At 48.9% G+C, this 17529-nt stretch overlaps 1 protein-coding gene across 2 annotated transcripts in view; it reads left to right on the forward strand.

Moving 5' to 3' along the window:
* DTD1 (D-aminoacyl-tRNA deacylase 1) overlaps positions 1-17529 on the forward strand; it is a 116744-nt gene that overhangs the window by 57046 nt on the left and 42169 nt on the right. Inside the window, exon 5 of one of the 2 annotated variants that reach the window (XM_060077879.1) lies at positions 3795-4033. The exons of the other annotated variant lie outside the window; for it this stretch is intronic. Coding sequence (XP_059933862.1) covers positions 3795-3995 — 201 coding nt within the window. The 3' untranslated portion in view covers positions 3996-4033. Of the gene's footprint in view, positions 1-3794; positions 4034-17529 lie in introns of those variants that run through there. 2 annotated transcript variants of the gene reach the window in all.

Below are 17529 nucleotides of genomic sequence, written 5' to 3' on the forward strand. Positions count from 1 at the left end.
TGGTGAGACCTGAGAGATCTCCCGTGTGAAGTTTCTAGTCATCGTCTTCTGCCATTGGCTCATGTCCGTTTTTAAAGAAATTCTTATTTTAAAAAGTTTTTTAAAAATTAAGATTATCAGCACTTAATTAGTCTTGTTTTATCAACTTCCTCCCTATGTTTTGCTGGAGAATTTTGAAGCAGTTCCCTGATACCCTTTCATTCCATTACATCTGATTTTTTTTAAGTAAAATTTTATTTTGGAGTAATTTTAGATTTACAGAAGTGTTGCCAGGAGCACAGACTTCCCAGATACTTCCCACCCATGTATATCATTGTCACCCTCTTGCATTTCCACGGCACGTCTGTAAAAATTAGAAACTGACATTAGTGCGTGACTGCTGATCAAACTCCAGGCTTTGTTTGGATCTCACCCGTCTTCCATTCACGCCCTCTCTCCGTTCTAGGGCCCAGTCCAGGGCACCCCATTACCTTTCCTTGTCTGGGACAATTTCCCTGTCTTTCTCAGTTAACAGAGGGAAAAAGCAGCATTTTTCATGACCCTGAAGTCTTGAGGCATTCTGGCAGGGTACCCTGCAGAATGCCCCCACGTCTGGGTTTGTCCCATGTGTCTTGTGATTAGACTGGGGTTATGGGCTTTTAGAAGGAGCACCGCTGACATGAAGTGCCCTTTTGTGTCTCATCGTATCGGGGGGGGGTGTGACATCCACGTGACGTAAGCCTTGGTCACCTGGCTGGCGTTGTCTTGGCAGGTCTCTTGGCTGCAGGGTTGCTGTTTTTCCATTTCCCTACTCTGTTTTTGGAAGTGAATCCCTAAGCACAGCCCACCATGAAGGGGTTCAGGGAAGAGAGGGCTCTACCTCCTGGGGGCGGAAATATCTACATGTATTATTTGTAGGGTTGCAGGACACCCAGATGACTTTGATTTTTAGATAAACAGTGAATAATTTCTTGGTGTTAGTATGTCCCTTGTGATATCTGAACTTCAGATTTAACTGAGCGTCCTGTATTTTGTTAAATCTGGCAACCCTAATTATTTGGAATTCTTCTGTAAGAAAAATCGGTCTCTTCCTCCCTACATTTGATTTTTAGTTTCATTGCACCATCTTCCTATGATAGTTTTCTTCCCACTTTCTGTCATTCTCTAGCAGAGTTTGATGTATTTTAGTGATTACACTTTGTCTACTTAATTTTCTTTTAAAACAACATGGAAAATTGTTTTGTTTTGTTTGCCTCACAAGATGAATTAGCGTGAGTGTGTGTGTGTTTAATCAAAGGATTTTTCTCATTACATGAGCCAAAAAGCACATTTGTTTCCAGCCCCTATAAATGAAACCCAGAATTGAAGGAAACAAGATTTGTGCTGAATTTGCAAGTGTGGATCGTGGGTGGGGCAGGGGAGCAGGACGTCCACGCTTCTTAAGCAGCAGCGAGCATGTGGATTCCACTGGACTTGACCATGCGTGGCAGGTGTGGTTGCCTCAGCTCCCTGACTTCGGGCAGGTGTGGGAGAGCGCTCACTGAGAGGATGTGCAAGTGCGGAGGGCTGGGTGGGCGGGGACTTCCTGTTTCCTGGCAGTCGCCTCGCCCCTCCGCTGGTGCTGCGTTGCACTGAAGCCGCAGTTCTGCAGCACCGTGGCCTTGGTGTTCTGTTCCCCGCAGCTGGTACCCATCACATCAGGGCTGTCTTCTCAGCAGCAGGTGTTCCAGGACTGCCCGTTCAAAGGTGCCCCAGCTCCCCCTGGACAGAAGGCCGCTGTGGTCCCAGGGCCCCAGGGGGGCCTCCCCAGAGCTGAAGTCGCCGAGGGGCAGGCAGAGGGGGTTCAGGGCTCGGTGAACGGGACGTGGCTCCTCCCTGCTGACAGTTGCCTTCCTAGTTCATTGGAAAGGATGCACTGGACTGGTTGAATGTCCCTTGGAGGTGAGAGCTGCCTGGAACATAGGAGGAGCTTTAGTAAATGTTGTCCATGGAATGAGGGCATCCTTCTTTGCCCGGCCATCCTCAGTAATTGTGACAAGGATCTACCTGCCCTACCTAAACTGACTCCCTTTTCTGTGTTAACAATGCCGGTCCCTTGTCTTTGCTTAACATCAGTTTTCTTGAACTGTGGGGGCTGACTCCTGCCAGGTCTGCACAGAAAGCCTCCAGCAGCCCCGGGGCTCTGGTGCCCTTCGATTCGAGCGCCCTCCCCTTTTCCCTGCGAGGATGCGGCTGCCTGTACCTCTGCTTCTGGAGGGTCCCTTTGCTGCCCCGTCTCTGGCACCAGCCCAGTCCTTGACCCGCCCTCATCAGGCTGGGATGGCTTTCATGGCCCGAATGAGAAACGCTTACAGGTGCAAAGATGCACAGGGCAACTTATGAAAATACCTGCACATGCGTACAGGTAATACATTTAGTCTGAGGCTGCCAGTGCTTTTTTCATAAGGAAACAAGGAGCATCGTTTTCCATATAGCTTCCCGAAGGTGTTACACGTGTCTGTGTTTGGCTCTTGTAATCCTGTTGAACAGAACAACATATGTTTGTCGATGTGTTTACGTTTTTTTCAGGTACCAGCTGTCTGTAGTACAAGTTTTTATTATCTATTTTTGAATTATGGTTTGAAACTTAAAAACACATTGTGAGATATTGCTGTGGAAAGGAGTGCTCCATGCTACCTGACTGTATGATTTGTTTTCGCAAGCTGTTTTGAGTTCTGAATTTTCTTGGATTTCTGTTTACGGGATGCCAGCGTGTTAAATACACAAATTGTAAAACAGTGAGGTCAGTTCCTAACCAGCTCTAAGAAGGAGCAGGCAGCTGTGTTTTCGGTGAGGACTCTGGAGGGAATGCGTAAGCACTGGAGAGTGACAGCTACATTCTGCATTATTTGTAGGTGAGGATGCCGGGGGCTGGGCCCTGGGACAGCGGCCCCTTCGTCGGGTCAAGTCAGCTTGACCCACACCTGTCGCAGGGACCCGTCCTGAGTGTGGCCCGGCAGGGAGCTCATGGTGTGAACGGGGTCACTGTCACAGAAACGAGCCCCCCCCATGATTGTTATGCGGCGTGACTCCGGGTTGGTGTCCTTCTGGGTCTGGAGTCGTGGTGGAATTGACAAGTGAAGTAAGCGACACAGCTCTCATTTTCACACAGACCACGACCTCTTCTGAACCGCTCACTGTCCTTTTATGAGGAAACTTAAATAGCTTTACTTGCCCTTTTCCAGATTTTTCTGCTTCTTTTTATAGCTGGACTATGAGGTCACCAGAAGGTTTTCTTTTCAGCTTTAATGTTACTGAATCGAACATTTTTGCAGCTGGGGCGCCTTGTTTTCAGATATTTGTTTCCCTTGGTTCTGGCTAACGAGCATCTCGGACGTGGGGAGTGTCTCCCTAGAAGAGGGTTCTCTGTGGGGCGCAGCCCCCCGCTGTCTGGGCTCCATCCTCTTTAGCGGTTAGGGAAGGGGACACCATGGACCACTTGTTTGCAGACCGCCTTAGCGGGGACCCCTTTGTACACATATGATTGCATCCTCAAAACTGTGGGGACCGGTGAGAGCGAGCCCGCGGGGGCTTAGTGCTGCACCTGCAGGAGGCGGTGGGGAGCGCGGGCCCTGAGGCCACCTCCCAGGCCACCCAGCGCGGAAGCCGCCCCTCTGGACTCGGGCGTCCGTGGGCAGGGACGCCGCACTCCTCGGGGTCTGTCCTTGGTGCTGCTACCTTCCGCGGGCCAGCGGCTCCCTCTGACCTTTGGGCCAGACGGTCCTGCTCAGAAGCACGTCAGCCCCAGTGTTTCCTTGGCCGTGTTCCTTTTCCAGGTCACCTTCAGCCTCTGTTGTCGGCCGGGCCCTTGGGACCTGCCCGTCTTCCTCGGCCACCTGCTTCTCACGGATAACCAGGGCCTGTTCGTCAGCATCTCGGGTGTAACGGTAACGGCACTAGTGGTGGTGACGGGGCCCGCGCTGCGTTCTCAGCCTCGCCCTCGCTCGGGTGACCCGTCCTTCCCGTGTCCTTGCTGAAGTGCGGGCTGCTCACCGCAGGCTGGAGTGACTGTAATTGCCCCTCGAGGGTCTGCACGAAGGGTTTCTGTGCCACGCCTCGCATCCCGGGCTTGCTTGATCTTTCTCAGATCTGTGATCACAGCCATCCCGCCACGTGTCTGCTGGCTCCCCTGCCCTCGGGGAAGATGGGACCTCGGCCTGTCCCTGCCTGGGTCACCAGGGCCTGTCTCCCATGGCCTCCCTGTCAGGGCCGACAGCGTCGGCGGAAGCTCACTGGTTTCCTCACCCCCAGGATGGGGCTCGAGCCCCTTCCCGCCGCATGGCCGTGTGTCCGCTCTCGTTGCCCTGAGATGTACGTTATTTCCATCTGACTTCTCTAGAGCTCGTGCCCTGTTCTGCATTAAATTACAAACCAGAGCTCCCATCACCGATCACAGAACGGGCAGTCGACAAGCACTCACGGTCTGTTAGATCTGAAGACAGTCACTGCTCTGTGTCCCTGCACGAGGATGCGGGGTTCCTAGGCCCCCGCCTTGTTTTCCATCCTCCACGGGAGCTTCACACCGAGCAGAACAAAGAAGACGGTGGGGTGAAACTTGCTCAGGTTTCTGTGCGTCGGGACCTCATCTCAGTGTTGTCCATTCACAGGCCGCTGTGGGTGTGGTGCCCTGGGGGGGGGCATCCACGTGCTTCTGAAGCTCAGGACGAGGCCTGGCTCCTCGAGTCTCGGCTATCCGCGGTGACAGCCTCACGGAAGTGGGGACGAGAGTTGCTTTGTCCCTCCTTGGTCAGCCTTCTTCGAACGTCTCCAAGGTGTAGATGCGCTTGAACCCGCGGAGCGTGGGGGGCCTGTGTCGTTGGCGGGAGGGAGGGGCCGCCCTGCATGGCTGTCCTCAGGCCGGGGGGGCGTTGGTTAGGGGGGCTCCTCTCTCCTTCTTCAGTATTTGTGCCATTCTGAGACTTTGGTGTGATTACAGTGTAAATTTTGTTCTCTTACTTTCGTGGCTTATTTAATTGAGAACATCTGATGAAAAAACGTTTAAAACATAGCAGTTGTAAAGGATCTGGGGTCCCACAGAGGTTAATTGATCCTTATGATGAATGAAAGAGTATCCTGTGAATGGCCTCCCTTCCATTATTTCCCAAGGCCTCCATCCCATCTCGATCAGCGCGGAGCAGCGTCGTGTTTTTGGCCGATTGCACTGTGGGTTATGCTGCTTTCAAAGCCTTGACTTCGTAACCGAGAGGCTGCACTGGAGTAAGCTGGGCCCCTCACTCCAGTGCTGTTCGTTGCACCAGGCGTTAAAAACGGCATCAGTGTGGTCATCTGTTCTATTTTTTATAGACTCTGTCATCGCTTTAATCGGTTGTTGTTAGAACAGCTGTTTTAAAAGGAAGATTTTGGCATGACTGTATTTGCTTATTTAATTTCTGATGATTTGCAGGACATTTATTTCTACATTAAAAAAAAAAAAAAGCTGTGGGCCATGGGAGCAGGGCAACCCGTTGGCCCTTTCCAGACCTGGTCCTGGAGGATAAGGAGGTGGCTGGGGAGGAGGTTTGCCGGGAGAAAACGTAAACTTGAAGAGCTCGGCCAGCAGGCAGAAACCTCTCCATTTACAGTCAGTAGGACATTCCAGAGCTATCTCAATGCCAAACCACCTTGCAGGATGGCTTTTAAGGATGCAGAAGCCAAGTTACCACTGTTTTCACATCAGCAAAATTAAAAAGAAAATCGTCATCCTGTTTAGAGAGACCATACTAGCCAGTTAAGGCTTTTGCAACTTTGATCCCTTTGTAAAGTACCAAGCTGACTTCAGACTTGGACCTGAGTTTGGTTTACATGCCACAGCTAAATAATCCAGTGATTATTTTTGGTTCTTTGAATTTGAGCGCTCATAGAAAAGCTTATCAATACTAACTTGCGAAAAAAAGATTTGCTTCCGTGTTTGTGCCAAAATATACTTCCTAAACTGGTATTTCATAGCAATGTTTGTAAAATAATATTGTAACTCTGTATTTTAAAGAATTTTACATTCAGAAAAAGCCTCTAAGGATAAAAGAATTCTTTGAAAGATTCTTTATTCTTTTATTTTATTTGAATCGTCTTCCCTACCTTTAAAAATTTTGGGGTAGCTGGGGGAACTTGTTGGTTAAACCTAGTAAGTCAGCATCGCGTCATCAGTGGAAGTGGTCATGGTGAGTCCTGTGGTCTGGCAGTTTCCTTCTGGCTAATCGATACATTGGCTGATCTGGGGCTGTGTGGTTACGATTGTACAGAAAATGTCTGTTATGAGAAGACAGGCAGATGCTGCTCAACCCATCATCAGGCTTCCTTGGTGTAGACGACGTCTCCTGCTTCTGAGCCACGGGGTGAGCATCTGCTGTCATCCAGCTGTGTCCTGTCTTACTCACTCAGTACCTGCTTGTCTGATGAATGAATTGCCACAGAGTGTACAAGTGACCAGATGTCATTTGTCCCTAGGGAGTAGCTTGTTGGTGGAGTGCCACCTGGTCTCCATGGTGTTGTCATTATCTGTGAGTGTTAATTGATAACCATGCTGATTAATCTGCCCAGTGTATTAAAGTCTTAAATCGAAATTCTGAGGTTTTCTTGGATGTTAGTGTGATTTTTGTTTTTATGTGATGTTTTAAACCATTTGAGATCAATTGATCAACTTTTTTTTTGAACTCACCTAAGCACCTTATGGTTAATAAAACGTCAAACCTTTTCTGGTGTGAAAAATGCTACAAATCAAAGAACATGTCTATGAGTCATATTTTATTTGGGGGTTGTTATTCATTTATTGGGGAAGGGAGTGGGAGGGGCTTAACTCTTTGCATGTTCCTACGCTTATGTAATAAAAAGGGAAAGGTCTAGAGTGATGAAAATTATTCTTGTCAAGTTTATGATTCTTGCCCTTTATAGAATAATGTCCGTGCCAGTTGATGAGAAAGGTGGGAGTGCGGTTTCTTTGAAATACCATCACTCATCGTCCTCAGAAGAACTTCAACTCTTTAAAACCTGGGTCACGTCTAAATTGACACTAAAAGCCTCCCTTCTACAGGGTAGGAGAAGTGGCATTTCTAGCTTATGCCTGGGGAAGCAAGCACAGGAGTCTTTGATGGCTGAGTGGGCTTGAGTATTTTTCATCCAAGTGTCCTGCTAACCTGTTCTGGCAACATTTATCTGATCCTTTTTCTCCACAAAAACAAAGTATCCAAAACGAAATAAAACCCTACACTGAGATAGTTTTCTGTTTAGAATTCACAGTTAAAACATTTTGTTACATTGTATTCTGATACCAACCATTTGAGAATCACTTTTTCAAAAATATTGGTAATAAAGGGGAGAAGATGCCTCTTTTCTTAAGTTACCAAATTAAATTTCTCAAGTTTACGTTTCCCCCTGTATTTGCATTGCTCAATTTATTTTTCCACGTAGATTTATATCAGAGGTACTTCTCTCCTACTTTCTTTTTTTTTTTCCAATTTACTGATTTGATGATATAAATATACATGGAAACTGTTGCAATTGAACTATTCTGAGCAATAATAATTTTGTTGACTTGGAAACCTGAGTTGTCTTGATTTCCAGTGTTTGTTTGCATTGCAGTGTTTAAAGTAACTGACAACCCTGAGAACCTTACCAAAAATTTGTGACAAAAAAAAAAAAGGAAAAAAAAAAAAGGAAGGGGTAGGGTGGGGAATGGAAAAAACGCTGTTTAAATTACAAACTGCTTGTAGCAGTTACGTAGGGAGGGCAGTTAACCCACGTCACTTAAAATATGGTCATAACATTGAGAGTTAAAAATAATTTTGATTGTAGAAGAACTAGGAGCAGAAATCAAAAAGTCCAGATGAGTTAAAAGTTCATCAGAGACACTTTTGGGCGGCGGGCACCATTTCGAGTGTTTCTTTGTAGAAGGTCATCTGTGCTGTGGGCTGGCCTGCAGTTTGGGGCCACATGTGTGATCTTATGACCCCAGGTTGATTCAGAGCGCTGTCTGTTGATAAGCTCAGGTGCTATCTCCTCTGGGGGGGGTTGGTGCCCCTCCGCTGCTGTCCCATTGAGAGTGTTCACCAAGCACTGCTGGAAGCTAGCTGGCCTCCCAGCTGTCACCGGAGGAGCCCTGGACCACAGTGACAGAAACGCATCCCCGCCCCTGTTCCCTGGGGAGCTCCCTGCAGAGCCGCCGCCTGTGCAGAGACCTCCCTGCAGCCACGCGGGTGAGGACCCCCCGCCCCTGAGAAGTGAAGCCTGCCTGGGTCATGTGGGTCGTGCTTTAAGTCAGACCATGTGTGTTAGTTAGCTAGCACTGCGTAGCCAGCTACCCCAAACTGAGCGGCTCAACACAATAGTAAATGTTTTTCACACAGTTTCTGTGGGTCAGGAATTTGGGCCGCGCAGCTGGGTGGTTCTACCAGGGAGGCATCTCCTGTTAAGTTACAGTCACCATGTTGGCAGGGCCTGTTTCCTGCGTGGCCCTCGGGGCTGGCGAGCTGGTGCTGCCTGTTGGCAGGAGGCCTCAGTTTCTTGCCACGGGGACTTTGCCACAGGGCTGCTCCGGTGTCCTCCCAACATGACAGCTGGTTTTCCCTAGAGCCCGCCCTCTGAATCACACGCTGTCATCTGTGCAGTGTCCTGTGGGTACACTGGCCAGCCCTGTGCAGTGTGGCTACACAGGGTCACAAGGTCCTGAAGAATCTTGAAGACTGGCCGCCACACCATCCCAAATGTACCTTCCAGTCAGTAAAATCCATCCTGTCTCCCCATCATGAACTTAAAGATGAACAGAACGCTTGCTGAGTGCGGGTACCATATAATGAATCATAACCTGGAAGCTTGCAGGGTGGCTGCCCAGACATAATAGAGGAAAGCTTCATCCTTGCTGAGTGCGTGGCAGAAGCATTTTATTCAAACATTCTTTTAAAATCAGTGATAATAGTTAATCTTGTCTTTACAAAGGAGAAAATAAAATCACCTTTTAATTCTACCCTCCACAGCACCAAATCTGTTTTCTGTGTAGTGCTTTCCCACACGCCCTCTATTTTAATCCCAAATTTGCAAAAATGGGATCACTCTGTACTGTTTTATAACCTAGTTTTTCCACTGATGATATCGTGGACATTTTTACACATCTTGAAATAATCTTTTCAACCTCAGTTTTAATGGGTGCCTACTATCCTGCCATGAGATGAATCCTAGTCTCTTTAACTAACTCACACTTGTTGGACATTTAAGTTATGTACTAGCCTCTCCTCTTAGGGGCGGTGCTGCGGTGAGGTGCATCGTGTCCTAAGTCTTGCCCCGCAGCCCGGGTTGATTCTTGGCATAGTTCCCAGACCGGCAACCACTGGACACACACTCAGGGTGTGATGCTTTTATCAAGAGCCTCCTCCATCATGTCTTTAGCAGGCGCCCCTTCCTGAGCATTGGGCTCTTCACATCAATGTGAATTTTTGCCAGTTTGATAGGTTAAAAAGTGGAAAAAGACAGAAATTTTGTTTATTCGGAGTATGCCTCACTTAAAAAAAGGTCAGTTAATTCCTAATTGCCCAAAGAAGTTGTGCTGAGGCGGCAGAGGGAGGGGAGGAGCCTGGCCGCGTGGAAGGAACGGCCACGCCGTTCAAGCAGAAACCCACGCAGCCTCCCCTGTGAGAAGCCAACTCCTCCACCGACGATGGAGCCAAGAAATTGGAAAACTGACTGTTACGTTTCATCCCTCATTTCCCTCTGACCCCCGCCGCAACCTGCAGGTTCTGTCCAGCTGAAGAGCAGAGAGCACAGCACAGGGGTGCCCATCCCCAGGGCGATGGGTGTAGCTTCCGAGCATGGGGGGCAGCGACATCCTGTACCCCTTTGCTGGCTCCTCGGAGGGCGTTTCGGTCACACCTGCTCTCGGCTTCAGTGCTGTGTGACTTAGGGCTCAGGGGTGGACAGACCTTTGGATCCCAGCCTGGTGCCCAATGCTCGTGTGTCCTGGACAGAGACCTGCTGGTCCTTTGAAGAATTCCGGCCCAGGCCCCGAAAGAGCAGGACTCGGAAGGTGCCGGGAACTGCCATGTATGCAACTCCAGCTCCTGTTTCCCAGCATATTTCTCTTGTTCTTCTTCCTACTAACTGCCCCTCCCCTCTCCAAGAAAGGAGCAGAAACAGGCCTTTCGTATACATTCTTTTATTCAAGTGACCAAGTAGTTAATCCCAGTCATAAGTAATGTACAACTTAAAAATTTCTCTTGCACGTGAACTTGATGGGGGAGTAAATATTTTCTTCTTCGGGGCTTTTGTTTTCTCTGCCTGGATTCACGAACTTGACAACCCTTTACAGCCTGCGTGCGTTTAAATGTTTGCAGCTTCAGTGTGCTGCTTCTCTCACCCTAAAGAAAACACACACAGCTCTTTCCCTTGAGGAGGTGAGAAGGGGCTGCATTTTTTGTCATCCGGAGCCCTGACTTTTGAACCTGATGCTGAAGAACCCATGTTGTCTCTGCAGCACTGATGACTCAGGGAACATTTCAGTGAAGAGTCATTCCTGGTTTATTGTACTGTTTTGTTTTGTATTTTCTCTGGGGAGCTGTTTTCTATCATCCAGGATACTGGACACAGGGGGTTGGGGCGGGAGGCTGAGACTGGCTCAGTGGCCCCCAGTGTCCACCCTGTGCTCTAGGTGTTCAGCCAGCACCGCTTAATGAAGACGTCTTACTTCCCCAAATGTCAGAACCTTCCACAGAAACACATCCCCACAGCTCAGAGGAGACCTGCTTCAGCTTTACTGCGGGGAGGGCAGAGAACTGTGGGGCTGAGTCTGGTGAGAACTAGACCCCAAATGCCCTAGTTTCCTCCCTTTCCTTGACTTTGCTAGACTCTTATCCGAATACATCCACAAACAAAGGCACAATTCAGGAGCATCTGCTCTACCACAGTCTTAAGCAGTGATTTGAGAAATAGAGTTGCTTCTTTTTAAAAATTAAGTCTCTACTCTGTACTGGACACACAAGTGTGATCTTCCTAAAACATGGGTGGTGAGAGGGCAGAGAGGGTCTTGATTCTACAACACTGCATCCTTGATGCTCTGGTCTCTTGGGTAGTCAGTGCTAAATGCAGGTTTTCCCGAGGTTTTCGAGATGATAGGAGAGCCTTATGGGTGGAAATATAGAAGAAAGGCATAGAAAAGAATTTGAAACCAAGAGGCAGTCAAGACCCAAATGTCCGTGGCGCCAAGATAGGGCAGCAAAGCAGGCAGTAGAGGGAGACTGCTTGTGCACGGGAGGAATCTGGCGCTGACGGCCTCGGGTCGGAGGGGCTCTTGGGAGGGCCAGGACCCCCACCTCGGCCAGCATCTGCAGGTGCCCCAAGCCCAGTCACCTGATGGGAGGAACTAGAGCTGATTGTAAGAGGTTCCCAGGTGCCGGGTGGACTGTTAACACCCTCACTGGTAATTCAGCTTTACTGCCTGGAAATTGTTCTTTCTTTGGAACTGAGTCTTCCTAGTTTAACCCACGGCCTGCCTCTCACCACCTCTCGCTGGCGATGTGGTGTCTCTGCAGTTCTGATAACTTGCTGGCCGTTTTCTGCACAATCATGGTAATACACTTCAAGGAATTCGTATTTTGAAACTTGATTACAGGTGAAGCCATATTGTAACTGTGATCTGTTGTGAAAGAAGAGATCTGAAACGTGTGTGAAACTTTCAGGACTTGAAATGAATATTGTCTAAATGCTTGATGTTGAGATGAACCATTTACCATCCAGGAAGACAACATTTTACCTTTTTGGTGTCATGCTCATTTTCTGTCTCGACCTCCCTCTGTCCTGCCCCTTGTCACCTCCCCAGCCTCTCCACTTGCGTCATCCCGTCCCTCCCCTGCTCATCCCGGGTCCCCATAGAGAATTGATTTCATTTCTTTTCAGTGTACTTTGGACTTAGAATCAGTAAACTCTTCCAGACACAGGTCTTCTCCTTGCTGTCCTGTCCCTTGACTTTCTAGGAGATCGCTTTTCTCCATGTTTGGCTTTACCATCGGTAGGATGGCTCATGAGGGATGGAAGGAAATGCTGGCGAGATCCCAGGCTTTAAGTCATTTGAATATTAAAGAAATGTCAAATTTGCTGTCAGAGTTAAGCTCATAATGAGCCACGTCCTCCTGAAGTCAATCCAAGAGTGAGCCTGGTTTTCCTGAGGCCACACTTTTGAGTTTTGAAAGCTTTCCTGATTTACATTTTCTTTGATTGCAACTGAAAAGGCCTGTTGGCCTGACAACAGTTGCTATGGCGATGATACTTGTGGTTAGTGCTGTTGGGCAGGTGCCTCTTTGTTCACGGTGTGGAACGAGGTCCTGTTACACAGCGCCTGATGGTGACTCATCCCCGCCTTGCTCTCTGCTCTCTGATGATACTCTGGGAGCCGTGTGACGCACATCCCATCTGTGGTACTGATTGTCAGTGGCCTCTGCTGTCTGTAATTTTCTAGGGAGTCTGGAACTTGAGGTCCGTTTTTTGAAGAACAGATATTAAAGATGAGATTTTAAAATAATTACCCTCTGATTTATATGTGACACTGACCTGTCTGATGGACAGGAGGGAAGATGGATAAACCGCTGCTGGGAACCGACCTAATCAACCTGGCCATGGCTCATATTCTTTTTGGTGGGTAATAATCACTACCAGAATGTTTGAGGTGGGTGAGGGTTAGTTATTTCCCCCATAACCTCTCTGCAAGATGAGATGGAAACAGTCATCAAACCAAATTCTCCACAGGACTGATTAGAGACGTGTTAAGCAGGTACGAAGCAGCTTCTCCCCCGTCCTGTCAGCTTGCTGAAGCCCCCATGCTCAAGTAGGTGCTGCATCTTCTAGACTTAGAGGCAGGAACTGTTACCTGTAGGGTCTGCACTGGGTCCCTGGGTCTGCATTAGGATCCTGGTGCAGGACCAGAGTACGTAGCATTGCTCACAGATGAAGGAACCTGGGGCACCTTTCCCAGGCATGGAGAACTACACACCTAGGCGGATACTTACACTCTATTTATGCAGGGTCGGGGAGTTTGCCTCAAATATTGTAGCCACTCCACATTTCATGAATACCATTTATGTCACTGGTGAGAACCTGTTATGCAGATTAACAAATCACTAATTTGCTACTGAGCGCCCACTTTAAAAAATTTTTTTAATTTATATTTTATTTTTGGCTGTGTTGGGTCTTCGTTGCTGTGCGCGGGCTTTCTCTAGTTGCGGCGAGTGGGGGCTACTCTTCGTTGCAGTGCACGGGCTTCTCATTGCGGTGGCTTCTCTTGTTGTGGAGCACGGGCTCTAGGCGGGCAGGCTTTAGTAGTTGTGGCTCACGGGCTCAGTAGTTGTGGCTCGCAGGCTCTAGGGCTCAGGTTCAGTAGTTGTGATGCACAGGCTTCGTTGCTCCGCGGCACGTGGGATCTTCCCAGACCAGGGCTTGAACCCGTGTCCCCTGCATTGGCAGGCAGATTCTTAACCACTGCGCCACCAGGGGAGTCCCCTGAGCACCTACTTCTGACATTCATTTGTTGGAGCATGGCCCGTGGCCAAGGGGTGGATAATGAAGCCCCTGGCACCGCTGCCTCTGGAACTGGGTCCTGATTAGAACACAGGCCGCCCCTCCTGCTGTGTCAGTTCTTGACGGGCCATGTGGCCAAGACCTCAGGCTTAGGGAGATAGCAGAGCAACCACGCAGCTACTTTCTGCAGCAGAGGCAGTGGCCTTTCACAAGGCAACCTGGAGCAAGTGGGAGCCCGTCCTGCAGGGGCTCAAAAAGTATAGGTGAATCCCGTTCAGAGTGGATGATGGGTTAAACTTTGGCAACATCATCCTTTTTTGTTTTTTGGCTGCGTGTTACAAAAGCACGGAGTCCTAACCACTGGACGGCCAGGGAATTCCTGGCAACATCATCTTAAAATGGTTCCCTGAATTAGTGAGTTGATTACAAGGACAGTTTTCTACACTATAAAAGTCTCCCAGTTGGTTCCTTATCCCTAAAAGCACCATGGATAGGCTTCTGTTTGAATGTGTATCAATAATTTATTGGGCTCATATAGTTTTTAAGCATTGTTTCGGTGAAGTTGACAAATAGCCAGCTGAAAGAAGTAAGCATTCTCTACTCTTTATCCCAGTGATTGTTTTTTTCGGTCTGGCAAGTGCTTAGTGGTTAAGTGATCCTGAGTCCCGAGCCACACACCATCCCACAGGAGCCTCCTGAGGGGGAATGGGAGTTCGTTATCTCTGGGTCAGATACCAGCTGGACATACTGAGCTATGTGTCAGTTTGGGGCATCTTATCAGCAATCAGATTCATTTACAGCCCGGTTTGCTTGCAAGGCGTGGAGTTCTTTTAAGCATTACAATGCAACAGTCAGGTGAGGCCTTTCACAGATGCTTTTATGACTAGAGGTCATCTACTTGAGCTCCATTAATTTGCCTGGATTGCACATATTGTTCAAGGTTTACCTCACTGGGAATTTTATGGGCTCCATCAGAGGGTGTCTATTTTTGGAGGAAGGTGTTTTACTGGAAGGTTTTCAATATGGAAACAAAACATCACTACCTAGAGAGGAATAAGAATAGGAATTAGAGGGGCTTCTTGTCAGAAACCATGCACACAAGAAGAGAGTAGAGAAGAATATTTCAAGTGGTGAAAGAGAATCCCACCAATCTAGAATTCTACATTCAGTGAAGTTACCCTTCAAAAGTAAGGGCAGGGCTTCCCTGGTGGCACAGTGGTTGAGAGTCCGCCTGCCGATGCAGGGGACACGGGTTCGTGCCCCGGTCCGGGAAGATCCCACATGCCGCGGAGCGGCTGGGTCCGTGAGCCATGGCCGCTGGGCCTGTGCGTCCGGAGCCTGTGCTCCGCCACGGGAGAGGCCACAACAGTGAGAGGCCCGCGTACCGCAAAAAAAAAAAAAAAGTAAAGGCAAAATAAGAACTTTCTCAGACAAACAAAAAGTGAGACCGTTCATCACCAGCAGACCTGTGTTGCAGGAGACGTTGAAAGAAGTTGTTCAGGGCAGGAGGAAAATGATACAGGTCAGAAACTTGGATCTCCATAAAGAAGAGTATCAGAGAAGGAATACAGTAAGGCGAGATCAATTTTTTATTTTTTATTCTTAATTGATCCAAAAGTTAGCTGTGTGTTCAAATCTGTAATTGTAATGATGCCCTGGGCGATGCTAGCATGTGGGTGGGTGAGCTGCAGGGCAGCCGTGTCACCAGGGATGGGAGGGAGGAATCGGCATGCCCTTACATGGGACCTGCACTCCAGGCGTTAACACTGCAGTGTTATTTGAAGGTGGACTTGGATTAGCTACAAAATGCATATTGTAAGCTCCAGGGTGGTCACAAAAGTTTTAAAAAGAAGTGTAGTTGGTCCACTGAGAGATTGAGCACACGTTCGTGGAGACGTGTTTATGTCCTCCTATGTTAGATAAGATGTTTCAGTTGCCCATTTCAATCCTTGATCAGACTCCTCCTCTGAGGGTGGTGTGTGGTACGTGTGTCTGGTTGATGTGATGTGTCTTTGCCCATTGTTGGACACTCCATGCTGTAGCGTGACCGTCTTTGGGTAGCTCTACGGTTTGGAGCTATAGCAGTGTCCCCACATGTGGGATGTATGTCCCCCAAACCTGAGCAACCGGACCAGGTGCTGTGCCTCCCGCTTGGTTCCCAGGGTTGGCAAGGGCGGCCGTTTACTTTAGTTGCCTGAGGAATAGCACGGGCGGCTCCTGTCCAGGTTCTTCCTAAGAGCTTGACTGTTCCTTTGGGCCCTTGGGCACTGGCTGGGTTTATCGGCCAGACTCTCTGAGTCACGTCTGCCACCACTGCCTTGTTCAGGCCTAGCTTGCGCTCAGTTTCTGATATTATATCATCAACGCGCTTCAATTTCTGATATTATATCATCAACGCGGAGTGTTATCACACTCAGGACCTGCATTCGGTACAGACCCTTCCTAACCAGGTTACAGCAGTAGCGGGTGAATTCAAATAGCTGTGGCAACACAGTAAACGTGAATTGGGATTCTTCCCAGGTGAAGGCGAAGCACAGTTGACTCTTTTGGGGTAGGACTTGAGACAAATGCAATTTACGAGATCAATGACTGAATGTCTCCTGTAGTTTGCACTTTTTCTTGGTCAGAATCCTGTCAGACTGCTGATGCTGTAAGCGTTACTACTTTCCTCAAGCCTTGATCCCCTGCAGTTCATCTCCAGGAGCCACCCGCGTCTTTCTCAGGCCACACAGGGCTGTTACACAGAGAACATGCTGGTACTTCTAACGTGTCGTTAATTAAGGCGGTGATTTCATTTTGTCCACCAGGTATTCTGTGTTGTTTCACATGAATGGTACGAGGTAGGCAACGTGTCCCCAGTCAGACGTAGTATCCACCTCCACAGTACATTCAGGTAAGGGGGGGTGCGGCCAGTTCACATGAAGTCTGTCCAGACATTCTACTTCTCACCCAGACTGCATCCGCGTATCCTCCCAGTCAGGGCCTCACCAGTGCGTCCTGGAGTCACAGGGCACTTGGCTCCATATCAGGGGGCCTCAGAAAAGCTTCTTCACTCGCGGGCCCTTTACCCACCCACGTGCATGTGGCCTTGGGTCCTCAGCCGGGGTCAGGCTGAGAGACTGGCTCCTTCATCAACTCTCCTCCTGACTAATCGGTCATAATATCACCCCAGTGATCGGGGGTCAGCCTTCACATCACCATCCTTGCCTTCTGGCTTTTACAATTCCTCCAGGCTGTAGGACGCAGAGCACATTTGTTTGGGTCCTGTCAGTATCGGAGGCCCGGGGGGGGGCGTCCGTCTGTTGAGCTGCCATCGGTAACGTCCCATTGAGACCTTTGCATCGACACTGTCAATGTCCAGCTTATTCACCTATTTCTTTCTTTCTTTCTTTTTTTTTTTTTTTGTGGTACGCGGGCCTCTCACTGTCGCGGTCTCTCCCGTTGCAGAGCACGGGCTCCGGACGCGCAGGCTCCACGGCCATGGCTCACGGGCCCAGCCGCTCTGCGGCACGTGGGATCCTCCGGGACCGGGGCATGAACCCGTGTCCCCTGCATCGGCAGGCGGACTCTCAACCACTGCGCCACCAGGGAAGCCCTTACCTATTTCTTAATAACCATTTAGAGACTCTGTGCTGTTGGGAGGGGTCTCTTGGCCACCCCCTTAGTCTTTCCCTGTTATCTTGTGAATCGTTCTAATGCTTTTTAGCATCTTAACCACCCTTAAGAGGAAGCTGAGACAGCAAATCTGATACAGTGTCTCAAACTGTTCTCGACTTTGTAGCAGTGAGGTTACCTGGGCCCCAGGTTAAGGGGCCTTTTCATCACAGCAGTTTTCACAACCTCAGTAAAGGGCACACATGTGGATGTACATCCCAGTTATCATACAGCCAGTCCAGAACGGCTTCACACGCAGTAAGTATATCAGCCACTTCATCTGGGGTGTTCTATTTTGCATTCAAAGGAGGGGCAGGATAAGTCTCCTTCTTCTTGTCAGCAAACTTTACAGTGGCCCAAGTCCAGTCT

This window comes from Mesoplodon densirostris, chromosome 16 (genome assembly GCF_025265405.1).
Source record: "Mesoplodon densirostris isolate mMesDen1 chromosome 16, mMesDen1 primary haplotype, whole genome shotgun sequence".
NCBI classification, from domain to species: Eukaryota; Metazoa; Chordata; class Mammalia; order Artiodactyla; family Ziphiidae; genus Mesoplodon; species Mesoplodon densirostris.